Source organism: Pelodiscus sinensis, chromosome 1, assembly GCF_052426305.1.
Source record: "Pelodiscus sinensis isolate ZL-2025 chromosome 1, ASM5242630v1, whole genome shotgun sequence".
Lineage (NCBI taxonomy): Eukaryota > Metazoa > Chordata > Testudines > Trionychidae > Pelodiscus > Pelodiscus sinensis.
Genome location: NC_143052.1, coordinates 255,999,340 through 256,027,179, shown reverse-complemented (window position 1 = coordinate 256,027,179; position 27,840 = coordinate 255,999,340). Strand labels below are relative to the sequence as shown.

Genomic DNA, 27,840 nt, shown 5'->3' with positions numbered 1-27,840 from the left:
GTAAGGGGGACGGTGCCGGGGAGAAAGTTGGGGATGGTGAAAGTGATGGCAGATGCATGCTCGTTTTGCAAGAGGCTTTCCTTGGTGCCGGGACAGTGCCGCTGTCCACTCTGTCTGCTCTTCCCCATTATCAGCTGCTATTGGTGCCGATGTCTGACTCGGCTTCGCGCTCTGCGGTGCTGGAGCATACGGCACGGACGGTGCAGCTGCTTGTTCTGGCGCTGTCACATTTAGTTTTGGTGCCGGAGATCATGTTGTTGGCGGTTGCGAAGCTTGTTTATGAGCGGTTCTCGGTCCCGGAACTGTCTTCGGTGCCAACAGGCTGCTGGCGATGGGTGCTGGGACTGCCGATTTTTTAGATATGGCCACCAAGGATGTTTTTGAGGCCACGGGAGTAGATCCCAATGTGCCCGGCTTATCTCCTCTGCTGACCCTTACGGTGCGAGCAGCAGGCAAAGAGCGTGTGGGGGATGTTCTCAGTTTCTTTGCTGCTGTCGCCCCGGGGGACGAAGCTCTCCGCTTGTGCGCCACAGCTGCGTCTCAAGTCAGCGGTGGTGTGCCGCTTGCACAGGCCTTATCAAATAAAATCAGCTTCAGCCACATTTCCCTGTCCCTGCATGCCCTGGCTGTAAGTTTTAAACATGGCTACCCTTTTGGGGAATATGCGCTTCCCTCAGGCAACGGATACAGGCTGCATGGCCATCCAAGCCAGAATAGCCTCCTGGCAGAGAGAGCACTTTTTAGAACCTGGTGAACCAGGCATGGTGGGGTCTGGCCGAAAGACTGCCATGAGCCCACAATCAAATATGAGGTAACGGTAATGAAGAACTAACTCTGATATATAACTACATACTAACAACTGTTATAAACATAAGAACTATGTAACTATAATTAATTATGAACTTTTACACAGAAAACTCCGTCTGACTGAGGAGATGAGGGAAGCTCCATCAGCAACTGAGGATGGTTGAGAGGAACTGGCAGGAGCTGGACTGCATGCAATGACTGAAGGCGCAAGAAGCTGACCGCGCATGCGTGGTCTGGCTGACAATGGCTATTGGAAACTTCCAACCAGTGATGCCCGGATGAGCCCAACACCTAGAGTGGGGCACCCAAGGGGACCACTTGAAGAAGAAGCAAAGTTCTCACAGTACACAGTCACTTTCTAAATAACATAAATTTCATTTCATCTCAGATCAGCTGAGGGCTTGAAAAAGTTCCCCAGCAATCTCTGATTGGTCAATATTACATGCACATATGCATTAATAATTCCTGTTTGTGATTTTGTTAACACTCCAGTGTCTGACCAAAGGAATCTTGGGAATCTGAGTCAGAAAGGTTATATCCACAAGGCAGATTCTCTCCCAGGAAGATATGATTTGCTAAGAAGATAGAATTGCTTCCTTAGCCAGGCTCCTTGGGTAACGTAGCATCTATAGCAAATGATACTTACCTAATAAATTTACCACTAAGTATCTTCCACAGTCGCAGCTGTACATAGTAGATAGGAATCAACATGAAATATTATTATTGAGGGAAATAATCCAAATTGGCCTTTCCAACACTGCAATAGTCTGAAAAAAATCTAACCCATTTCATTTAAGTATTAATTTCTTAGAAACTAATAAATAAAAAACTAAGCTCTGTGCAGAGAACTATTTGTTGAAACTCTTCTGTTAACATACCTTTCTTTTGTCATCATAATCAGAATCAACACCCAGTATACTCTGAATATCAGCATGAGGGAACTCATTTCTAAGAACATTCCTCACATGGTTAACAGTGAAAACTTCTCCATCTTTCATTTTATGGTACATCTGTAAAAATTATAAAACAGATAAAATAATATTAATATTTATCATAACAATGTACATTGTTTTAAGTAGAATATAGGATATATTTGATTTAATAGTTTACTATCCTATCTTTGACAGTAGTTAATAGTTGATATTGCAGAGGAAAGTACATCCAATATTCTGGGTCAGCTAGCAATACTTTTAATGGCTGAGAAGAATTCCCTTCTACTTCCTGTTTAGCTCTTAGCATGAACTTTATGGAAAAAAAGACATAAAACCGAATGAATGTTCCCCAGGTTACGGAGTTCAGTCCTCCGCCATCACAAGCAACCTTGTTATACAGTCCCACTTATACATTTGTCCAGCTCTCTCCCAAAACTAGTTAAGTTGTTTGCCCCCACAATCTCTATTGATAGCTATTCCAGAACCTCACTCCTCCAACCGTTAAACACCTTCTAATTTCCAGCCTTTATGTGTTCGTAGTTACTTTATACCCATGTCTTCTTGTGCTAACATTGTCTTTTAGCTTAAATAGCTCTTCACCCTCCCTCATGTTCACTCCCCATACATTTATACAGAATAATTATAACCCCTCTCTGCCCTCTTTTTACTAGACTGAACAAACCATGTTCTTCCAGATTCTTCTCATAAGATAGCTGCTTCTTGTCCCTGATCATCCTACTAATTCTTCGCTATACCTGTTCTAGTTTGAATTCTTCTTTCTTGAGCATGGGTGAATAGAACTGAATACAATATTCCAAGTGAGGTCTTAAAAGTTCCTTGTACAAGGGCATTAATATTTCTCTTTCTTTACTAGAAATGCCTCACCTGATTATATTTGCCTTTTTCACAGCCACATCATACTGGTAACTTATCATAACTCTGTGACCAACCCACATACCCAGGTCTCTCATCTCTTCAACCATTTCCAAGTAAGCCCCCATCTAACCTTTGTAAAATCCGAAAATTTCACTAGCACACTTCCACTTTTTGTTCTAAGGTCATTAATGAAAATATTGAACAAGATTGGTTCCAAGACTGATCTTTGAGGAAATCCACTAGTAACCACCCTCCAACTGAAGAGTTTATTTTTCAGCATCACCAGCTGCCTTCTCCCTTTCACCCAAATTCTTACTCCCTTACCATTCTGGTTCTAAGTCCCTATCTTCTCTAAGGGTATGTCTACACTACCCCGCTAGTTCGAACTAGCGGGGTAATATAGGCATACCGCACTTGCTAGTGAAGCCCGGGATTTGAATTTCCCGGGCTTTATTAGCATAAGCGGGGAGCCGCCATTTTTAAATCCCTGCTGCTTCGAACCCCGTGCAGCGCGGCTACACGGGGCTCGAACTAGGTAGTTCGGACTAGGTTCCTATTCCGAACTACCGTTACTCCTCGTGAAATGAGGTGTACCGGTAGTTCGGAATAGGCACCCTAGTCCGAACTACCTAATTCGAGCCCCGTGTAGCCGCGCTGCACGGGGTTCGAAGCAGCGGGGATTTAAAAATGGCGGCTCCCCGCTTATGCTAATGAAGCCCGGGAAATTCAAATCCCGGGCTTCATTAGCAAGTGCGGTATGCATACATTACCCCGCTAGTTCGAACTAGCGGGGTAGTGTAGACATACCCTAACTTAATTATTTTCCACAGTGTGTAAAATGCTCTACTGAAGTTCAAGCATATTTGAACTATTGCATTTCTCTCTTCTAAAAACCAGTTATTTTATCAAAAAAATCAAGTAGATCTGGCACAATCTGATCTTCCTTTGGCAAATCCATGATGAATTACATCCACGTTTCTATTTACTTCCATGAATTCAAAATTTTTTCCTTCGCAATTTATTCCAAAGTCTCATCAATTACCAAGATTAGATGTATAAATCTGTAATTGACTACATCACTTTTTTAACCTTTCTTAAACATAGGTACAGGTTTATCCTCTCTAGTCCAGCGTGCTCTGTTTTGGCAACATCCATGGTCTGGAATGATTTTAGTTAGCTGGATGTCCACTTATCATGGGTATGGCTAAGCTTCCTGCAGTCTCAGAAAGTTTGTTTACAGCCACCAGACCTGACTCTCAGTGTTTTGTGTTGTTATTTAGCTCTAATTTACCCCTAAATATCTTCTGAGAGACCAGTAAGCAGTGGAAGTGTAGGTAATGCTGCTACACAATATTGACCTCCTGTGGTTCAGCAAATTCTCTGATTTAGCACCAGTCAGGCCCTGAGGATACCAGACTAAAGAGGTTCATCCTGTGTAATGTTAGCTGTTCTCTAGTCATACAATGTTATCTCGGAACAGATAGATGTATTAAAAATCGCAGTTACTGGACTAGTAATCACAGTATTACTGTTCTTTCAGTATTTTGGCATGAAAATTATCCAGTGCCCAGATTTGGTCATTTCTATACACCCATTTCCATCAGCCATCCTACATTCAATATTATAATCTTTACTGAAAATCAAGGCAAAGTATTTATTTGGTATTTGAGATATATCTAGATCATCTATATTCTCCATGGTATACAGCAGCCAAATCTTATCCTTCCTTATTCTTTTTATTTAAAAAAATCCCTTATTATTTAATTTAATTGAGCAAGTCTCAATTAATTCCTTCATTTTCTAAACTCCATTATGTAGCTTCCTTTGCTGATAAATTCCTTCTTCTATTCCCTCAGGTCCCTCTACTTATACCTAAAATACTTTTGAAGTGGTTATTTATCCACTTTAGGTCTAGAGCCTTTCTCTGTTCAATTTTTCTCCTTGCTTAGAATGTAAATTGCAAATAATTCCTATATAATTGATTCAAATAAATTCCAAGTCTAAATTCTCCCATTAGAGAATAAAGTCTCCCATTTTGACAAAATTCCCAATAGTATCTCTCTAATAATATTAAATGAAGAGATGTCTGTTCACATTTGAGTCTGGCCCTTAAAGTGCTCTTCCAGTTTCTCCTCTCTGGTCCATTTCTACCTACCTACCTAAGAAATCTGTAATGCATTCATCACTGTAAGTTTTTATACATCTGCTCCTAGAGAATGGTACTGGACAAAGAAAATTAAAAAATACATTATATACAATTACAAATTTTTTAAAAATCTGTTTCTACCCTATTCTCTAGTTCAATATTTTGTGAACAGTCCTTGCAGATCTCCTATGCTTCAAGTCATCCAATGTTTCCTGTGTATGTCCCTAAATACTCCCTAAATTTCCCCTTTGAAGCCACCCACTCTTGCAGAGCATGACAGACTTCTCTTGCAATCTCTGAGCCAGAATGATTTCTATGCTTTTCTAGAGATATGAAGAGTCAAGTAGACTAGGCAAATGCTTATATAAAAAAAAAGGCTTATCCAGTCTGCCCCATTTTCTATAGTATAAAATGACCACAGAAGTCCTATAAAGTAGTGGTACATGCCATATGTACGTAGGGTGCCATGCTTGGAAAAGAAAATACTGGTCGGTCTGAGTCAAAGTGCTGCGCGTGCCCCACCCCCCAAAAGACAGCAGCGACCCCCTTGGGTTGTGCACCGCTTCTATAAAGCATAAGGAATGGCCTAAATAACTTCAAATATCATTATTCCAATGTGTGCCACAACACAAATGATAAGGCAGTCATGAAAAAGCCATATAAAAAGCCCAGAACTATGACTCCAAATGAAAATACTGACTACTAAAATACCTTCTTTTCATCCTTGAAGAAAATGTGTAGACAGACAATATTACCAAAATGAATGTGAGGAGCATGAAAATACTTTTCAGTAAGACATCCTGCAGCAATCTAACATCAATTTTGTTTCTAACTGAAGGATAAGAAAATATACTGTGCAGTCACAAGGAGGGGAAATTCTGCGTTTACAGGAAAGCAAAAAGTTTTAAAAAAATATTATGCATTATTTTTATCTATTTACAGGCACTAACATTTATCATGGAGATAAAAGCTTGAGTGGTATCAGATTCTTCTCTAATATAGTTAAAAGCTCTAAAAAGAGCTACTCCAGCATCCTTATTCCCATCAACTTCTTCATTAGTATTTAGGATGAAAACAAATCCAACTCTGTAGAGGGAAAAAAATTCTTGGTAAGTATTATCTGGCTTTTAAACGTTATTGAAAACAGAATGAAAATACTGCAATTTCTCATGATTGTTCAAACACAAACAATGCAAGGATTTTCTACCAATATTCTACAAATTAATATCTGCGATATTTTTTCCTGGAGAAAGGAGGCTGGTTATGTGATTGCAGTCTTGTAAGCATATATCCCAGTCTTAGGGAGTGTCCTGTATTTCGGAGAGAATATGGGCTCATCTAGACTACAGGGAATGGTTAAAAGAAGATATGCAAATTCCACAGAAATTTGCATTTCTTCTTCTGATCACACTTTCGAAAGATCTGCAGAATTTGCATATCCTCTTTTGACCATTCTGTGTAGTCTAGATACGCCCTATAAGGGAAGGTTGCTCACCCTATGCAGTAATTGGAGTTCTTCAAGATGGCTGTCCCCATTGGTGCTCCATCCTGGGTGTGCCAGCTCTGCTGCTCCCACCAGAGATTCTTAGTAGCAGTGCCCCCTCAGCTGGCGGCGTGTGCAAGGCTCAGATGCAAGACGCATGGTGTGTGCAATGTGCATGCGTGGCCAGCCAACTCGTCAGTTCTTCTCAGATCCGGACCCAAGCAGAAATCCAAAGCAGAGGGGAGGAGGGTGGGTGGCGGAACACCCACGGGGACAACCACCTTGAGGAAGGGACAGTTACTTACCTGTGTAGTAACTGGAGTTATTCGAGATAGTTGTCCCCCTGGGTGCTCCATCTGAGGTGCTTCAGTGCCACTGAGCCCGAGATTTGTGACAGCAGTGCCCCTGGCTGGCCATGCGTGCAGGGAGCCGGTGTGTGTTCTGAGGAGGCTATTGCGCATGCGCGTCCAGCGGCCCCCCCCCCCCCCCCCCCAAGTTCCTTCTCTGACCCGGACATGCTGTTTTCCAAAGCAGAGGGGAGGTTCGTGAGAAGGGTTTGAACTTCTGGAGGACACTAGATTTCTGTTGTGGTTAGCCAGCAAGGAGCCACGCACGCAGGTGAAGGCACTGGATGGCAGGGTGATGGATCCTCCTGTTCTGTTGCGTGAGCAGTGAGGTGAGGTGGTAGATGTCTGGCCATGTGTACTAGAGCTGGATACCAAGTCTGTCTTAGCCACCTTGGTGCCAGCAGAATCACTTTGGCTCTGTCCTCCTTTATCTTTAATATCACTCTCTAGATGAGTGGGTGTAGCCAGACAGGAACCCCCCTGTAACATCCATTTTTGCTTGCCTGGTGCATGCAGGGCACACAGAGCAGTAAAAGCCTTGAACAGAAGGCCCGGGCTGCTGCGTGACCCTGAATGGCCGTAAACAGAGATACGCCAATTGCTGACCAAGAGGCTGCTGAGGAGTGCCCTTGACTGAAACCCATATTGATACGAACACACAGCCGTCTGCGGAGGAGGAATCTCTTGCCCAGTAAAAAAAAAAAAGTGTCCAGTACTTACAATTTAGTTATCTCTCTTGCAAGTGTAAATTAACTTGAAACTTGCTTCTAAGAACTGGCGTCACAAAGACAGACCAGTACAATCTGGTATCTTAGATAAGAAAGAGGATACGGGCCCCTATGGGTATAAAGATGGGTCCAGCAGCACATTTACTCTGAGTGTCAATCTACCATTTATCTGCTGGTCAGGTTAGGTGTTTGACCTCCCGAAGTTCCAAAGCAATGCCCACCTCGTATTCATCTTTCCTAGGAATTGAGGGACTGGCCCTGGCTTGACCCGCTGGAGTCGAGAGGCACAGAAGGGGGTAAAAATTGTACCTGGATGTGGTCCTTTGTCTTAAGTGTACACATAAACTTAGAGCTCTTTAAAGATTAAGCTGTCACTTGGTACCATTATTTCTGTTTTCTATCTTTATTTTCTTTGTAACCATTTTTAAGATCTATATTTGCTAGCAGTTAAGAAATAGAGCAATAGCCATTGTAACCATATGATTTATAAGCTTCTTTAATAAACCTGTAACTGTTTAAGCTTTAACCCGACTCCTTCAGTTGCTGTAACAGAACCAAGCACAATTTAAAAGAACTTCAGCCGGTCATAAGGGACAGATATAGGAAGAGCTTGGGCGTTTTGGATCGGGTCCCTCCCAGGGGACAGATCTGTTGGGGCATCTCTCAGTCTTCCCTAGACTGCCTGCTGCACAGGGATCCTGTATCCTAGCAGTTGAAATCTGAGATGTAATAAGCTCTCCCTATAAACTCTGGGGTGTCTGTCAGCCTGTTGGCTGCCCTCCGCGACGGGATCCCGGTTCTAGCAGTAAAGATACAGACGTTAAACCTTTTCTCGGTAACACACACACACACACACACACACACTGCCCTGACCGTCGGCTGACAATGGGATCGGTGGAATGCATATGTTAGGGGTGCAGCCCATGTGATGCTGAACATATTTGGCCAGAGCTGGGCCCAGTCCCATACTGGAGCAGTAATGAGGGCACAGTGAGATTCTGTGTGTGGCAAAAAGGTTCATCGTAGGGAACAACCATCTGCAAATCAGATGATTGATGGCTGATCTGTTCATCTCCCACTCATGGTTGAGGGAGAAGTTCCTGCTGAGATCGTCCGCTAACATATTGTCTTTGCCTGGAATAAATGTGGCTATGAGTTTAATGTAACAGAGAATGCACCATTCCCACAACTGTACTGCTTCCCGACAGAGTTGGTGAGAGCAGATGCCACCCTGCTTGTTGATGTAGTGCATTGTTATCATGTTGTTCTTCAGTATGTGGACGGTATTGCTGTGTATTATGTGAGAGAAGTGCACATGCATGCATACTGAAATACTCTGAGCTCTAGCAAGTTGATGTGTCTGTGTTGCTTGTCCGGTGTCCACCTGACTTGGACTACCTGATCCTGTAGATGAGCCCTCCAACCTGCTAGTGAGGTGTCTGGTAATTGTGAGCACTGGAGGGGTTCCGTTGAAACGGGAGATGAAAAGGGAAATATAATATTAATCAAAAAGCAGTTATCAATTAACACTGACATTTTACATTACCTAAGTGGTATATTGTGATGAAAGAATAATTCTGCTAGTTTCACAAAATCAACTGCATGTGTCTGGACAGGATCAATAAACAGTATCTAATAGAAAAAAAAGTACATAATATAGTTACTATATAATCTCTTTAGTTTTTTTTCAGACTTCAAATACAATATAGTATAGAGATTTCAAAAGGAATTGTGTAGCATTACATACAGCTCTCTATTGTCATCTCAGAAATTCATCACAAGAAAATATTAGGAGTACATATGCAAACTACTTCAGAGTTTATGTATTTGTATTAAAAACTGAACATTTAGAGATAAACATCAACTCCATTTCACCATAATTGTGAAATTACAATTCTCTTTTTGAAATGTAGAGAGCTATATCTTTTTCATAAACTTAGACCTTGTTCTAAATATGCTGTCACTTCCTGCAATACATCTTGAAAAACAGGAGTAATGGCTAAATAAATATATAAAGCTAAACAATTTATCCCATCTAACTTTGTGTGCAAAAATTAGAAACATTTTTAATTTGAAAAAAAAAACCCTTCACCTTTCTCTCTGCTGCATTTTTGTTTTCGGTTTTTATTTTTGCTGTTGTTGATTTGTTTTAGCTTGAAATGCAAAATCATCTTTACTTACAATCTTAGAAGATGAAAATGCAACTAATCCACATGAGTGGACACTTGTATCTACATGAATCAGATTACAGAACTAAAACCTTTGCTATGCAGTCCTGCAATGTAATCCAGTTTAGTGTTCATCATAATTTGCCTCCTATTTAACATACATTACCTATAACAACATTTTATAGAACTGGGCAAAAAACCCTTAAAAACTACTCTTTGATTAAACACAACGGTGCCTTTTATTAAGTTGTAAAGTTTCTACAACGTAGAGCCTTTTACTTACCAATATTTAGATATGTGTGCACATGCACTCACACAGACTCTCTTTCTATTATATATAGACACACATATGAGCGCACATATTTATTATAAACAAAATTTTTTATTTTATATACTATTATGTGCTTTAAGGTTATCGTGCATTTTTATTACCAAATTAATAATTTTGTTTTTAGCAGAATCTTTTTTCACTCCTACTTTTGAAACAAATGTAAAACTGAAAAGATGGTCAGCTACAGAGAAACTATACTTCACATCAAAATAATAAATTAAAATTAACAACTGACAGTAACTACATATTTTGAAATTTTCTTCTTAAATATTAGTTAATAACTAATTTTAAAAGGCCTACACTAGTTAACATTTATCTTCAATATTTTATGTATTAACATGGAGCAGAAATAACTTTGATAATGGAATGTACCTTTAAGACTGCACGATTAAGAACAACAAAAATCAGGGAATGTCTCACACTTCCACTATAAGACCATACTTTCAGTTGCTTATGACTTTGTTGTACTTGGTCTGAATGTTTTTATGCCAAGTATTTGTCTCATTAAGCTCAAAACCAATGTTACAAAAGTACAACCATTTCACTGAAAAGCTGTAGTACCTCTGTTGCAGAGATCTGAATTTTAATAAGGGAACAGCCATATCATCAGGGAAGTGTTTTTTCCAATCTCATGAAAATCCACCCAAATGTCAAGTTTTGAACAACTGTAAGTCTCAATTTGCACCTACTCAGTAGACAATTCTCCAAAACTTGTGTTTACAATGAGCATGTTGAACACAAGGGGTTCATGGACTGAGGAGGACTTTGCCTGCAATTGTTTCTCCTCACAGCCACAGGGCACTGGACATAGGAACTAAGAGAAGGGAAAATGCTTGTGCATCCTTAATTCCAGGATGTCCTAACTGTTAAGTGCTTTACTTTGCAAACTTTGCATTCTTTTAATGTGATTTTTATATACAATATAATATATAAAATAGAATTTCCCAAACATGGGCACTCCCAGCAGTTAGTGTTACTTATTTCACCACAATGGAAGCAACTCAGGCTTCCCTCCATTTCTTCTCCTTTCCAAAACCACATTAGCCCTTTGAGTTCAGACTCATTTTGCTGGACTGCAGCAACTTTGCATTCTAATCCCGGTTTACTCTCCTTCTATCTGACACAGCACAAAAATGTTTTAGAGTGTGAAAATTTCATCTCACAAATCAATGGAATTACCAATGAATTATTTTTCTCAGTAAGTGGAACCAGCTGATCTTCCTAAATTACTCTGTGCTGTACTTAAATTCCTTTTAACTCTCACTGATTATGTCTGTACAGGCTGTCCATGCTATAAGTCTAACATCTGTTCAAAAAAACTTGGATTTATAGCAAAACAATTTAAAGCGGGATTTTTTTCCCCTGCGGGTAACTTCCATTTGTGCAAATTGGAGGGGGGGGAGGAGGAGGTTGAGCAACTTAAGAGTGGGCAATGGAAGGACTTATAACACAAAGGTTCCTACAAGTATCAACTACAGGCAGTCCCTGGGTTACGTACAAGATACGGACTGTAGATTTGTTCTTAAGTTGAATCTGTATGTAAGTCGGAACTGGCGTCCAGATTCAGCCGCTGCTGAAACTGATCAGTTTCAACAGCGGCTGAATCTGGATGCCAGTTCTAACTTACATACAGATTCAACTTAAGAACCCCAGGCATCCCCAAGTCAGCTGCTGCTGAAACTGATCAGCGGCTGATTCCAGGAAGCCCGGGGCAGGGGCTTCCTGTAGTCAGCCACTGGTCAGTTTCAGCAGCGGCTGACTTGGGGACGCCTAGGGCAGAGCAGCTGGGGTGCTGCCGGGTTGGTCCAGTAGCGCCCAGAGCAGCGCTACGGGACCAACCGGCAGCGCCCCAGCTGCTGTACCACAGGCGTCCGGAGCAAAGCCGCGGAGCACGGGGGCAGCGGGACAGCCCAGACACGCCGTGGCTGTCCTGCTGCCCTCGGGCTCCTCGGCTTTGCTCCCCGTCTCCCTGGTCTGCAGGCCAGGGAGAAGGGGAGCAAAGCAGAGCAAAGCGGCGGAGCACGCGGGCAGCGGACAGCCCAGACGCGTCTGGGCTGTCCGCTGTCCGCGTGTTCCGCGGCTTTGCTCCCCGTCCCCCTGGTCTGCAGACCAGGGAGACGGGGAGCAAAGCAGAGCAAAGCCAAGGAGCACGTGGGCAGCGGACAGCCCAGACACGTCTGAGCTGTCCCACTGCCCGCGTGCTCCGCCGCTTTGCTTCCTCTCCCTGGTCTGCTGGAGACCAGGGAGACGGGCCCCGTTCGTAACTGCGGATCCGACATAAGTCGGATCCCCGTAACTCAGGGACTGCCTGTACTTCAGTGTGGAATGAATGTATACTGGGCAATTTATAGTCAGGCTGCCGTGTATAGCGTAGATTAACCTGTCACCGTTGCACCTCCTTATTTCAGCAACACAAATTCCTGTTCATCTCTAAGGGAAGGTGGTGTTAATTTTTATGCCTTTGAACTTTAATGATAATGGTTGCTCCTCTGTGACCTTTCTCTGTGGAAGATATCAAGGTGACCTGATAGTGTAAATCAGCATGGTACTGTATAATACAAGCAGGAACCTGATACATATACTGAAGTTTGGCCAGGATGGGAATAAAAAAGACAGACAGGAGATTAAAGTGTTCCCTAATATAAAAGTGTCTGATTAAAAAAATCTCTATTACCCGAATACAAAGTCTGAATTTTAAGATCACACAAGTTAACTTCCCCACAGACAACTAATATGACAACTAGGCCCAGGAAATCTAGAATCAAGTTTAATGTGTAAACTATAACTCTGCCCCTCAACTCCTGCACACGAGAAAGTGTTTGAATAAGAAGAATTGGGCAAAGCCAATATCTTTGCTTATTATTATTTTACATGAGAAACTATACTGGGCAATGTGACATTTATAGTGACATTTTACATGATTTTTATACATATAAATTAAAAAAAATCTCTGTTATTAAGCAGTCTTTATTATACAGTACACAATTTAACATTAGTTGTAATTCTGATAACAATTTAACTGAAATGTAATGCTTTTTGTACTAAAAAGGTCTGATTTTCAGGAGAACTGAGCACTCAGAACCACATCTATTGTTAAAAGCATCAGCAGAAATTAAGCAATTCTGAAGATCAAGCCTGATATTCATATAATATTTAACCAATAGAAAAATTATAGCTCAGATTTCAAGGACCTAAATGAAAAATGTGAATTTCTAATTAACCTAAAACTAAATCCAGTGCTATAAATTTCCTCATAAAACATAAGATCAATCCACACATAGTTCTCTTCATACACAAGGCAACAACATATGAATGTAAGTAACTTAAAACTTACCAAATTATACAAATTGCGCCTAATCTGCTGTATAACTCCTGGAAATGTCTGCTTAAGCAGTTCCTTAAAACTTGTGGGCCATTTGTTATAGATGTTATCTTCTTCTATGTTATTAACCCACTAAAAAGGAAAACAAAGCAAGTATGTAGTTCAAAAAGGCCACAAAGGTTTACCTGGCTCAAATATCTATAGCCAAAGACATGTTAACAAATACACAATTTTCTTGCAAAATCCGGTGGAGCAAGTAAAAAGGACCAATTTCTTTCTAAGGATATGTCTATACTTCATTCCTCTCGAGAGAGAGGAATGCAAATGCCAACACCTGAAATTGCAAATGAAGCGGGGATTTAAATATCCCGTGCTTCATTTGCATAATTGCATTATGGTGCTATTGCAAAATAGCACTATTTTGAGAGAGAAAACGGGGTTATTTCGAGATAAAACTCTTCCCTCGAAGTAACCCTTAAGCCTAATTTTTGAGGTCTCCTGGGGTTCCCGGTGGGCACCAGTTGGCCGCTGATGGACACCCTTTGGCCGTGGCCATCCCCTGCTGCCGCAAGATGTTCTCTAGGCTCCTGGCAGGGGTCACCTGCCGCCGGCCCTCCAGAGTCAGGGTTTCCCCAGCTGGGGCTATCTGCCTTCCCAGCCACTGCTGGGGATTCTTGCCGCCCACTTCTGCCAGCCCCTCTTCAGCCAGGGGATTCCTCTGCCACTGGGGGGTTGTTGGGGTTCCTGGCCAGGGCTGCCCAGTTACCAGAAGCCCAGCTGTAGCCAAGGGTTCCCTGGCTGGGACTGGGACTCCCTAATCACATGGCTCAGGTGATGCTGGGGGGGTTCCTTCGCCAGGGTGGGAGCTCTTGGGCTCCCAAGCTGGGGATGGGTTTTCCCAACAATCTTTCTCCACTAACTCTGGTGATTCCCCATATGCCATCTGGGCTAGCCAGGACTCCTCAACCCCTTCATTGCTCCCACCTCTGGGGCTCTTTAGTCCAGCAACATCCGTGGCCCTGCCATGGATTTGGGAGGTTCAACCTGTATTGCAGACCTGGCCTAATATAAGTTTATTTGAATAAACTGAAGTTGTCACCAAAGTACAATTTTTCTATTTATTATTATTGAGATCCATGTTTAAACTTATGCTTAAAACGTTTTGATCTCTGCTAAAAAAATATTTGTGTTTAACTGCTCTGTTGGATCAAGGCAATATTGAGTATGCTACTGAAATATATAAAGATAGGCTAGTGCAGGGGTGGGCAACAAAAACCCTCAGCTGGCAGGATTAGGCCCTGGCGAGCCATAGCCACTATGTTTACCAGCATCTCAGCAAGTATCAGAGGGTCGCAGCTCTAGTTAGCTGCGAATCACCATTCATGGCCAATGCGAGTAGCAAGAAGCACCATGGACTGGGACACTGCTTCCTGCTGCTCGTGTTGGCCGCAAACAGCCATTCACAGCCAACCAGAGCTGCGATCCTCCGATACCTGCAGAGGCGCAAGTAAATATGGAGGTGTGGGAGCGCCAGGGACTAACTCTGCAGTCTGGATCCAGCCCCAGGGCTGGAATTTGTCCACCCCTGGGCTAGTGGGACTTGTTTAAAAATCAGAATTTTATTACCTGTGGTAAAGTATGATGGCATATAATGATTAATGATACAGCTAGCATATCAAATTTCCTGAAAGTGCCAAGAAATAATAATACTTTTAAGTTTTCTTCTTTAAATAAGACTCACAGGTTTTTGAAATAAGATATGTTATGAAATACTGACTTAACAGGAACAAGGAAATGGGAAAAAGAGATATTTAATTACGATTATCTTTATACAAACTGAGGAAAGATGTGATTATAATTCTGAGCTACAGAGTGAGTAAAACAAATTTCAATTCTCTCATAAAAGAAAAGGTAAAACACGTACATGTTGGACTTCCCTGGTCGGGCAACATCAGAACCTGACCGGTCCCAAAACAAGAGACTTTTATGAACCAGGAGAAGTATCCCCTGCCACCTGCCTGAAGCCAGATGGCTCTCTGCCTCTGACCTCCTCTATTCTGTGCTCCCTTCAGCCAGGCTGTCCATCCTGCTGCCACTGGTCTTCTGGCAACGGTTTGTCATGTGTGTCTGATGTTCTTCAGCCCCTGGCCCTGCACTGCTGTGGTTCCCTGTTCCCGCGCTTATGGGGCATCCATGTTTCCGCAGCCCCATGCTGCCGCAGGCAGCTAGAATTCTCCAGCCCTTGGTTCCAAGCTGCTGCGTTTCCCTGGCTCCGTGCTACCATGGGCATCCAGATTTCTGCAGCTCCACGCTGCCATGGGCTGTCAGAATTCATCTATGTGGTGTTGCAGGTAGCCAAGGTTCTTCCTCTGGCCTCATGATGCTGCGGGCTGCTGGGATTCTCCAGCCTGGCCCCAGCACTTTTATGGGGCTCTGGTCCCACTGCTGGCCCTCCTATCATTAGGCTCCTGGGCTTTCTGGTCCTGGAGCAGTCATGGTCCTACTGGACCATGGATGTTGCCGTACTGGAGAGTACTGGTTTTCAGAGATTCAACATGTAAAATAAATATTCTATCACCCATGCGAATATATAAATCAGGGTTTGGCAATCAGGGCCGTCCTTAGGCCGATTTGACCAATTCAGTCGAATCAGGCCCCGCACCTAAGGGGGCCCCTGAACCCAGGAGTGCCGGCGAGTTACAGAGCCGGGGGCCCTGCTCCACCAATATGTGGAGCTGGGTCTCTTCCCCAGCTCTGCCTGGAGCAGGCCCCAGACCCCCCATGCGTGCTTCCACCCCGCCCCCAGAGCGTCCCCCTCGGCCCCGGACTGTCCCCGCCGTGCGCGGCTCCTCCTCACCGTCTGCTGATGCCCACGCATGGCGTTGCACGTGGGCGGGTAGGACGCCCAGGCATGACGTGACGTCACAGCCTGGGATTTTAAAACTCATGGGAGGCATGTTGTGGGGCCCCGCTGGCTCTGGGTTCAGACTCCGGGGCCTGAGCGCAGACTCCAGCCCCGCAACGTGGAAGGCAGAAGGTAGGAAACGGGCTTCTGCGGCGGGAAGGGGCTTGGGCGGGGGGAGGAGAAGAGAGGCGGCAGCGGGGGGGGGGGGAGAGAAGGGGCTTGAGCGGGTGCGGAGGGAAGGGGCGGAGGGGAGGGGCTCGGGCAGAGACAGGGGGCGGAGGGGGAGGGGTGGAAGGAGAAGGAGCTTGGGCGAGGGCAGGGGAAGGCACCAAGAGACGGGGTGCAGGAGAGACAAATGGCAGGGGGTCAAGTACAGACAATGAGGGACAGGGCAGGAGGGGAGGTGTCAGTGGGAGGGGGGACAGGGTGATGCTGGGAGAGGAGAGGAAAGGGGAAGGGCATTGGGGGCTAGAGGAGGCGGTGCTGGGAGAAGGTTTGAAAGAAGGGGTGGGCATGAGAAGGGTGGGGATGGGGCATGGCATGTGTGAGGGCACAGAGGGGCAGGAGGGGGATGGGGCAAAGAGTGGTGAGGGGGTGGGTATAAAGGAAAAAGAGGGCAAAGGGGGCAGGGGCAGTAGGAGAAGGGGGAAGCACCAGGAGGGTGCAGGGCTAAAGGAAGGTGCAGGTGCCAGGGGATTCTGGGGGTGAAGCAGAAGGGCAGACACTTGCAGGGGAGGGACCAGCACCAGAGGAGAGAGGCAGGGCAGGTGTGTAGATGGAGGTGTTGGAAGAGGGGATGAGGTGGGTTAGCTCACATGATCAGAGTGGGGCTACTGGAGGAGAGGGCACAGGGGGGAGAGAAGCGCTGGTGGAGGGGGGCAGGTCGCAGGAGGGCTGAGGGCAGTGAGAAGGGCAGGAATCAGGACAGCAGAGGAGGGTGAGGAGTTGGGGGGCAGCAGGCACCAGGGGAGATGATGGAGCAAGGAGAGTAGACATGGCAGCAGAGATAAAAGGTAAAGGTTTATAAAGTATTTATTAACTCGTTGTGCTGCCCACAGCCAGTTTGTTTGTGCCTCGCGGTGCAGTTTGGGTTTATGTGGGGATCAATACATGGCTGGTGAGTGGGAGCCGAAACAAAAAAGTAGTCAGTGTAATGATCGTCTGTTGATATGTGTTTTAATAGTTAAATTCTTGGACTGTCATTGCTCATGAAAAGTGCTGTCACATGGGTAGAAATCAGGTAAATATTGCATTTTATTAATATCAGCAGAACTGACTTAAACGGGGCTTGTGTGTTGTGTTGCCTTTAATCTTTGTATTCATGCCTGTCAGTGTGAGAGAAGCTATTTGTATATATTTGCTTGCATATGCAACCACACTTAAGTTGAGGCCCTCAGCATCTTCTGTAAGTATCAGTGTGGCGCCTGGGTCTTTCAAAGTTGAGTTGCCCTAGCTCATTCTTGACAGGTGTCCGTCTAACCTGCTCTTAAATATCTCCAGTGATGGAGATTCTGCAATCTCACTAGGCAATTTATTCCAGTGTTTAACCACCCTGACAGGCAGAAAGTTTTTCCTAATGTCCACTTTATCCTCCCTTGCTGCAATTTAAGCCCATTGCTTCTCATCCTAACCTCAGAGACCAAGCAGAACAATTTTTCTTCCTCCTCCTCCTCATGATACTCTTTTAGATACTTGAAAGCTGCTCTCATCTCCCTTTTCGGTCTACTCTTTTCCAAGGTAAACAAGGCCAATTTCTTCAGCCTTATCTCATATCTCATGTTCTCTAGACCTTTCATCATTTACGTTGATCTCTGGACTTTTTCCAGTTTCTCTACGTTTTCTGAAATGTGGCACCCAGAACTGGACATGATATTCCTGCTGATGCCTAATGTAGATGGCTCATTCCCTGCCTAGAGGACCTGAGACTGGGCAGGTTAATTTCCAATACTGCTATTTATTCTTTTCCTAAGCCAGGAGGGCACAGTAGTTCTGATGGGGGCTCCGCAGGAAGGCAGCTTGCACTGCCCCCTGCCTGAAACCTTGTGCAAGTGTTAAACAGCTATCCAGCCCACCCTAGAGGTGACTGCATTTCAGCGTGCCTGAAGCAACACAGCACCAGCAATGGACAGGAGAATGGCTCCTGGGCATGGCTTGCTCATGACTGCTTCAGTCCCATTGATGGGCCTCAGCCTCTTTCCTTCCACTCTCCCGCTTTGCAATGGGGCTGTAGACTCTGGGGGAGAGGGGTGGAGGCAGGCAGAGGTGTCTCCCTGTAGCAGATGTAGACACGTCTCTGTATTAATCATTCTCTCATTGAAGTTTTTGGCTTTGTAGTGAGTCCTTTTACATGGAAACTTTGTATTACGTCTTGGTAGAACAGTCCCTAGGACATGTGAGGCAGAAACTGTCCATGTGGGGTGAATGAGACGGGAATGGAAAAGGCGGAAGGTGAGCACCTCTGGTCAGTTGCAAAGGTTGGAGAGGGGATGGAAGCCAGATCCAAGATCAATGAGCCCTGGGAAGTGGGCCCATTGAATGGAGACTGGACCTGTGGATGCCTTGGGGGTCTGCAGCAAAGACCTGCTTTGGGAAGCCCCCTCTTTGGAGGTGAATGTGGCAGCATTGAGACACCACCCAGAAGCCGGCAGACACTAACTGCAGAGTCATGGGATGGCTCTCACAGATCTTGCACATGCATAAGATGATAGATCTGCAGGAGGGGGGGCAGCGGCGTAGTGAGGGGACCGGAAGGGTCAGTTGCCCCTGGGAGAAAAATATAAAATTTAGTGAAAAATAGATGTGTCACGTTTTTAAAAGGAATACCATATCTCCTGCCTTTTGTCTATGTTTGTCATTTTAGGCCTCCAGTTAAAATTTTCAAAAGCACTTGAGAGTGACTAAAGTCATTTTTGAAAATTGGACTTGGAAATCTAAGCTCAGATTTTCAAAGGTAATTAAGCTCCTAAAGAGACAGTTGCCAACTCGGATCTTCAAAGATACCTATCTAATCTTTACACACCTTTGAAAATATGGTGATAAGTGTCCTAGTCAGTTCTGAACGTGAGATGTAGGAGCCCAGTCCTAATTCCTTCAGGCTTTTTTTTTTTTTTTTAATTTGAACATTTATCTACACTAATTCCCCTCCTTTCTCTTTCACTATCCAATAAATGCATGGATCAAAATTATAGGTGCTTTGTGAATATGCTGACTTGACAGTGGAAAGATTTCATATTATCATGTATGATTCTTGGTAACCCATCTCAAATATGAAACACTAGGTTGATACCTGTTCAGATCAGGAGCTGTTGAATTCAGTTCCTCATTTGTAGTATCTCATTAGGATGTTTAGTGGAGAAGATATTGGTTTTTTTTTAATTTATACTGTGGGAAAAGCATGGACTCACAAAAATTCCTCTATTGTTTTACCATGAGTCTCAAAACATTTGGTGTTTTTCTAAAGGTCTGGAGTCAATTGATTATGCAGGAATCTCAGCTTTCATTTAAAAAAAGTTCTCTATACTTCTGGGCCTTACAGCTAAGGAGGAAAGCTTTAAAAAACATGAACCCTAAATACTCAAGAAACAAAAGACCAATAAAAATCCAACATGTTTTATTTTTAAAAAATCTTATGATTTGTAGACCAGTCTCATAACTTTGTGTAGGCGTTCCTTGTGATTTTTGGGTTGGCAATACTGCTCTTTGACTGGTGAATGTAGAGAGGTCTCTCCCTTCAGTTTCCCTTTCCACTCTCCTTTTTTTGTCATTAGAGAATCATAGAGACAATGGAGAGTAGGGTGAGTCCATGACTATGGTTAATGACTGGTCAGGGTGACTAACTATTATCAGCCAGTGGTCTGAATGAGCTATCTACTGCCATCTGTTAATCAACTGTAGGAAAAGGCTTCAGGAGCAGACCTTATTTATACAGACAACCTACTTTACCACAGAGATCAGTAGACACACTTGCTGTGTCAAGGTGAACAATTTTGACTCTTTTGGGTTGAAATTCACTTAATACTTGGAGCTGGGAGAATGAAATGTTGTTATCCATATTGTAGGATTAAAAGGTAAAAAACCTGAACTTAATATGACCTGGCTTAGGGTCTGCCATAACTTGAACACTAAGCAGAGGATAGTGAGTCACATCTAACTGAAAGTCACAGAATATGGAAACAGGTTTTATTTCAGGTGCTGTAGAGTCTATTTGGGAATCCTCAATTATATCTGACACTTTACATCCAGTGTTTAAAGGCAGAGCTGACTAGAATCAATTGAGAGTCCTTGTCTTGTTTCAGTGATCACTTGAGCAAAAATCATTGATAAAATCTTGTGTAGACTGACCTTGGACTCAACATGCAGGCAATGTGTTGAAGAGCAGTGCAAAGGAGGCAATGGTGGTGAGGCACCATATTACCTAGTGAAATCATTGGTGCTGAAATCACTAAGGAATGGAATTTGACCACAGAACTGACATTTTCTTAACAAAGACTCCATTTTTGCTATTTAAAAAGTAAATCAATGTAACAGAAAACTGCAACGCTCTCTGGTAACTTTTTAAAAATCAAACTTTAAATTTGATTGAAAAAATTGGATAGTTTGCAATTGAAAATATTTGACCTACACTTAAGGCAACTGATTTAATTTTGTGTAAAATTCTACATAATAAAGGATGGCATTTTTTTTAAATGTTCAACTATATTGATATACATTTTGATCAGATCTACTTCTGATGTGATATTTGTGTGTGGGTGGTTTTTTGTTTTATTTTGCTCAACAAAAAAATCCTGGGTGGGTGGGGCCCCGCCAAAAAGGTTTGAATTGGGCCCCGCACTTCCTAAAGCCGGCACTGTTGGCAATTATTTTTGCCAGGAAACCACTTCATGAATTTTTGTACGTGGTTCTGGGCTGGCTCAAGGCCCTCCAGAAGGCGTGGGGCATTAGGTGGAAGAGGTGGAGCTGGGGCTACAGAGAGAGAGAGAGAGAGAGAGAGAGAGAGAGAGAGAGATGAGTACAACAGACACTGTGTGTGAGAGACAGAAATCTGTGACAAAGACTGTGTGTGGCACAGAGACTGAGAAAGTATGTGTGGCACAGAGACAGCGTGGCACAGACTCTGTGTGCCAGGGACACAGAGTTTCTGTGCTGGCTGCTGCTGGGTAAGTTTCTGAGAGAAGCCATGCTCTGTCTCTTTAAGACAGGGAAAGCTGTTCTGCTCTATTGTCTGCCCCCTCCCCTGCTCTGCAGAGATGAGGTATGGGCGGGGGGGAAGAGAGAGACAGAGAGCAAGCACAGACCACCATGGATGCACACTGAAATTTTAGAAACAGTGCACTGCCTCTTAATACAGGCATTCCTCGGAGTCACTTACCATCCATGCTTCAGATTGAAGCACTTTCGCTGTGTGTCTTCCTCTCCCTGACCCCTGGTCTGCAGAGATGGAGTCCAGGGGAAAGGGGACACCCTGACTTCAGCACTCCCCTCTGCCCTCCACGCACACTCTCCCCCCCCCCCGCACAACTAGCAGGAGAATCATGTGCACAGCTCAGTTGCAGGCTGCAGCCAGGTGGGGAAGGGGTAGCTGAACACACGCTGCCAGCTCTAAGTATGCACACTTTGCTAATCAGCTGAACGGGCCAGTCCTGCGGGCAGGATTTTGCCCACCCCGATATATATTGTGCCACTAAACACCCCACATTCACATCTTACACATCACTGTAATAATCTTCATACAAAATATGCCTTTTGAAAACTAATAACTCACAGATCAATCGTTTTCTTCTGTGATGTATGTACATGATTGTTATTAAATGTTATGAACATATGACCCAATTATAACGGAAGTGTATAATTTAGGTATGTTTTCAACAAAGGAATATGTGTTTACCTCAATTTACATGTAAATAATAAACAGGTTCATCAAGACAGCTAGAGGAGATGGCAGGGAACAAAACATTTTGCATTTTGGCAAACACAAGTGGGAAAACTCCTCCCACAGAAACTCTTTCTTCAGCAGACTCCATGTTGTTTTTGGAACTGCTTGAATAAACTTTACTCCGAGGAAGTACTTCCAGAAGAATCTATGTAAAAAGTGCACTGATTTATATAACAAAGGGCTTAACTACAAGCAATAAGAAACTGAATCAAGTGATGGTATACAATATTACTGTATTATAAGAGTGAATAAAATCTTTTCTGAAGATAATGACACACTGGGGATGAATAGCACTGTAAAAATTATTTATTAAAACAATTTAAGGAATCATGGATATTCATTGACAAAAGGCTGTACAGTCTACCCAGACAGAAGGGTATGTCACAACTGTCTACTTGTCTCATATATGTTAACTATACAGGCAAAGGAAACCCTGTTTACATAAAAACCAAACAATGGGATGGGAAGTCCACAGAAAAGGAAGAATAACTTGAGGTCAGCCTGACTCTTGAAGCAAGTTCATTGAACTTTGGGAGACTGAAGCAAGGACAGAAGCCAACTCTGACACCTCTCACAGGGCAGTCTTAAGAAGCTAGAGTTCTTGTAAGGTGACAAAGATGGGTTGTTCAAGAGGGGTTTGAAGTCTTTGGAACCAAATATAGATGACTAAACTGCTTAGGTAAAGATCTTTCACCTACAAGACAAGTAAAGTCAGCATCTTGTACTATTGAAGAAGGTCCTGATTAAGAAGAAAATCAGCAATGTCTTGGGGAAAAAAGTGACCAGTGAGAGAAGCCATAATAAACAAAGCCTAGATTAAATTATAGACCTTTAGAGGTATATTTTGTTTTGCTTTACTTGTAACTTTCTATTTTCTTACCATATATTTTGTTAATGAATTTATTGTTACCATAAACCAGAGGTAGGGAACCTTTTTTGGGTTGGGAGCTGCTGACCCACAGAAAAATCAGTCAGGGGCCACACAGTACCTCACTATCCTCATTGAGGTGGCCCCTGATGGAAAAGGAGACATTTCCTTCACGCACCAGAACATTGGGGGAGGGGTGCTCAGGTTAGTAGATTGTGTGTGTTCCAGACCCTCGTAGGGATGGCAGGGGGGGCTGGAGTACCAGCACAGGCTCCTCAATGCTGGGGGCAGGCCTGAGGGCTGGATCCAGGCAAGCCAGGAGCCACATCCAGCCCCTTGGCCTTAGGTTCCCCACCCCTGCCTTAAACCAACTCAGCGTTGTAAGCATGTATTTACCCCCAATTAAGGTAATAAGCAGCAGTGTGTTCTGTATCTTCAAAGGAACAAATTAACCACATTATCTCCTTGAATTGTCCAGGAGAGGGCTGGACATTGCAGAGCTCAAGGTTCTGGAATAATGTGGGACAGAGTGTGCTCAGATCACCCTGAAAATAGTAACCAAGATTGATGAAAACGAGAGTGGAGTTGTGGGGCTGCAGACAGACTACTGCAGTAAAACATGCTGAACCAGACTGTCTAGTGCACAAACACTCAGAGTGTGACCTTCATGCTGCCTGTGAGCAGCTGAGGTTGGTAGCTACACCAGCAAAGCACGATGAGACACACAAGGTTACAGGGCAGAAGGTGGCATAACCCCTTATTCTTCTGGATTCAATCCACTACACTGTGACAATAGTGTATATATATCACAAAAAATAAATAAAATTTGCTCAATTATCATTAGTCTTCAATAAAGAGGTAATTTAGCATTCCATGAGGTTTTTGCTTTTTAATTTTTTCCTCAATTAAAAGACATATATCATTTGTCATTGCAGACTGTTCTTTAATTGTTTTTCATGGAAGCCCGGGTAAAGATAATAAATAAAAGAATGAAATATGGTGCCTTCAGATGAGGAATGATTAACGTTTTTACAGTTTTTTCCATGAATAAACTTGGCTTCTAATGCAAATTGTATCAAATTCTTTGACAGAGCTTAAAAGGGGAGGGAGCGTTTAATGGCTAGAACGGTGGACTAGGAGTCAAAATTTCTGGATCCTATTCCTGACTGTCACTGAGTTATTGAGCAATGTGACGAGTTTTATGTGAGCGCCCCCTCTCGCCCAAGCAGGGGGGTTCAGCGGACCCACCATCAGTTTAGTTTAGTATTATGGGGTCCTCTCCCCTTGGGGATGGTCCCTCCCAGGGGCGGCGTTTATCTGCCCTGAGTTCCGGAGTTGGCCAACTCCAGCATTCACGGGTGTACGAGTGAGGGCGAAAGAGCGGCGGGGAAGGGGAACCCGGGCCCACCCTCTCTACTGGGTCCCAGCCCGGGCCCTAAGTGCAGGGTTTAACGCACTGCTGCACGGCAGATGGGGTTTAGTCCCGAAACGTGTCTACCCATGGGCGCCAGAAGCACTCTGATCTGGGCTGCTTCCTCTCCCCCTCCCTGATCACCGAGTCTGTCAGCACGATTTGGGGGCTTACCCTATCGCTGTTCCCTTCCAGTGTTCTCCGGTGTTCCAGGGGTCCGACTGTCCCCTCCTGATTCTCCAGCGCAGGGGAATAGCCATCCTCCTAGAGGTCAGTCGGCGGCTCCTGTTCCGAGACACCCCTCCACTTCTGTCCCGGCTGCTTTTCTGCCCCGTCTCCCCGGCGTGCCCACTCCCAACGTCGTTGGGCTGTATGCTGGGAGCCCCGCACTGAGGGTTTCCCGGGGTCAGCCTGCTACGCCACTCCGTCTGGCTGGCATGGCTTGGCCTCTCCTCCTCCACAACAGGGCCACACACAACCCGCCGCACTCAGCTCCGGCAAGCTGGGCGTCAGGGCTGCCAGGACTTGACGCGACACCGTACTGACTTCTGGGCCGGAGGAGGGACGAGATCTCCCCCGGATCAATGCGGGCCTCACTAGGGCCGTCACAAGCAACTATTGACAGAAAATCTCTGTAACTTAGTTTTTCATCTATAAATGGGTTCCAGTCATCTGCCACAGAAAGGTACTGTGAGGGTAAATTCATATTTGGTACAGAGCTTAGATAGACTGGTGAAAGGTTCTTTTTGAGTGTAGATATGATTGTTCAACAAGGCAGTTGTAGTAAAAGGAGATATTTAACACTTCTTCTGAACTAGTGGAATTCCCTGTGAGTTCCAGAACTAACTGCTCCAAGAAACAGTCATTAATGGATCCCAGATATTTTTATCTCTGCGCCCCATCTTGAGGTAACATGGACATGTTCATGCTGTACAAACAGACATCATCTCTTTCACTGACATTTTTTTCCATTGTCTACAAACATTAATATTTGTACTAATATTTTCAAGCTGACAAAACAAAAAATATGTAAGAAAAGACATATAATTCAAAAATACAAACTGTCAAATTTTGTCACCATCATATATGAAAATTTTTAAATTAATAGTTACTTGGTTACTCACTATTATTGAAGAGTGACGGATATCTAATGCACAAATGTCATCCACAGGATGGATCTGTAATCTAATAAATTTGTTGAAGGCCTCCTCTTTGATTCCAAGTTCATGAAGTCCATGAAGCACTTTTCCTTCCAGTTTCAGAGTTTCCAAAATACTTTGTATTAAAACAAAATACAAGTTATACAATATATGTCTTTATATACAGGAACACACATTCCAAAAGTCTGACAAAAATCTGGATAATTTTAGTATTTAAAAAAATGGACTGCCATAATAGAGGCCCAGATTAAATGTATGCCCATTTAAGGGGGTTGAGGGTATGAGTTCTGGGAGGGAAGGTGCTGGAGAGGGATGGAGACGCAGAGTCTGGGCATGAGGGGTTTGGGAGGGCACTTACCTGGCTCTGTGCCTGCCACCACTCCCAGTTCCCAGGCACCACAGCCCCCCATTGTCCTCACTGGCCATGATTCCAGCCAATGGGAACAGTGGGGAAAACCTCCAGGCAAGCTGTTTCCTGCACTGACATTCCCCTAGCTAGGGGGAGAGAGAGCAGCAGTGCACAGAAATATTTCCTTCCTGCGCCAGCCAGATCTGACCCACGAGGCTTGCCCCCCCTCTTCCCTACAGTAGAAAGTTGGTGATCGTGTTTCAACATCATGGGGGGAGGGCAGGGTCGGAGCATCAGTGTAGGCTACCCACTGTGGGGAGCAAGCCCTGAGCCACTGGCCAACCTGCAAGATGATCACGAACCATTAGTGGTCCATGGACCACACTTTGAGAACCACTGCTCTACAAGAATTTGTATTGTAATACTGGTGATAAAGTTGACAACAAATTAACAAACACAGGAGATCAGCACTCCCTCTAAGCTGTGTGGCAGCCCAGCCTCTCAGCTGCTTAATGAGCTCCACCCAGCCAGGGGCTCAGGACTTGGAGCTGCCTGGCTGGAAAGGGGCACTTCTCTCACAATGACAACAGCAGCTCCCTTCTGAGGACAGAGCAGCAACTCTCCTTCAGCCCATAAGGACATGTCCCCTCCCTACTAACTGGGAGAGACTCACTGCTCTGGCTTCAGCAGGAAACTGCTGCTGTCCCTGAGGGAAAAGTGCCTTTACCTGTGCTAGGCAGCTCTGTGTGCGAGTCCTGAGCCCCTGGTTGGGCAGGGCTCATTAAGCAGCTGTGGGGCTGTGCTACCGCACAGCTTAGAGAGAACACTGCAGCAGACTAATACTGTGAACACAAAAGAACTGTTTTCTACAAACGGTAAAACTTATACATTCAATAATGAATTTCTTACCTAAATGGATCATGAATGTCCAGGTCAATAGGAAAGCCATTTAGAAATAAACGTGCTTCTCCAGGCTGAATTCTGAGTTTTTCATGGAAATGCTTGATAGGGAAAACAGAAAAATTGCTAGTTTTCTAAGATGAATGTCAATAATAAAACAATCACATATTTAGAACTTAAAGTAAATCCTACCATAATACCTGCAAATTTTGTGGAATACATGGAAAATCTAATCTCCTTCATTTTTAAAAAATTCAGCAGAATTTTGGCAGAAAAGATAGACAATGTCCTATTATAAACATAATTTTACATATTGTGAATTCTTATTACAAATGAAAAAAACTATATAAACAATATTTATACTCATTTTATAATATACCGTATATTCCGGCGTACAAGACGACCTCTGATGTTAAAAAACATCCCCCCAAAATCGGGGGTCGTCTTGTACGCCGGATGCACCGCCGCCGGAGCCCCTCCGCGGCTTTGAAAGCCTCGGGGGAAGCCGGCGGCGGGGCATCCCAGGCGCGCATGGGCTGCCCCCCCGCCGGAGCCCCTCCGCGGCGGCGCGGAGGGGCTCCGGCGGGGGGGCAGCCCATGCGCACCTGGGATGCCCCGCCGCCGGCTTCCCCCGAGGCTTTCAAAGCCGCGGAGGGGCTCCGGCGGGGGCGCAGCCCATGCGCGCCTGGGATGCCCCCCCGCCGGCTTCCCCCGAGGCTTTCAAAGCCGCGGAGGGGCTCGGGCGGGCGGGCAGCCCATGCGCGCCTGGGATGCCCCCCCGCCGGCTTCCCCCGAGGCTTTCAAAGCCGCGGAGGGGCTCGGGCGGGCGGGCAGCCCATGCGCGCCTGGGATGCCCCCCCGCCGGCTTCCCCCGAGGCTTTCAAAGCCGCGGAGGGGCTCCGGCGGGGGGGCAGCCCATGCGCGCCTGGGATGCCCCCCCGCCGGCTTCCCCCGAGGCTTTCAAAGCCTCGGAGGGGCTCCGGCGGGGGGGGGGGGGCAGCCCAGGCGCTCCTGGCGGCTTTGCTCCCGGTGCCTCTGGTCTGCTGGGGACCATCTCCAGCAGACCAGGGACACCGGGAGCAAAGGAGGCGGAGGGGCGCTGGGGTATAAGATGAAACCCTATCTTTTAATTAAAAAGATAGGGGGTCGTCTTATACACCCAGTCGCCCTATACG

At 44.7% G+C, this 27,840-nt stretch overlaps 1 protein-coding gene across 5 annotated transcripts in view; it reads right to left on the bottom strand.

The window, feature by feature from the left end:
- UGGT2 (UDP-glucose glycoprotein glucosyltransferase 2) overlaps positions 1-27,840 on the bottom strand; it is a 190,882-nt gene that overhangs the window by 105,911 nt on the left and 57,131 nt on the right. For all 5 annotated transcript variants that reach the window (XM_075918804.2, XM_075918806.2, XM_075918807.2 and 2 more), the window contains 6 exons: positions 26,675-26,766; positions 25,381-25,531; positions 13,153-13,272; positions 8,866-8,951; positions 5,712-5,847; positions 1,686-1,817 (listed from right to left, as the gene is read on the bottom strand). In XM_075918804.2, the coding sequence (XP_075774919.2) occupies positions 1,686-1,817; positions 5,712-5,847; positions 8,866-8,951; positions 13,153-13,272; positions 25,381-25,531; positions 26,675-26,766 (717 nt within the window). The remainder of the gene's footprint in view (positions 1-1,685; positions 1,818-5,711; positions 5,848-8,865; positions 8,952-13,152; positions 13,273-25,380; positions 25,532-26,674; positions 26,767-27,840) is intronic.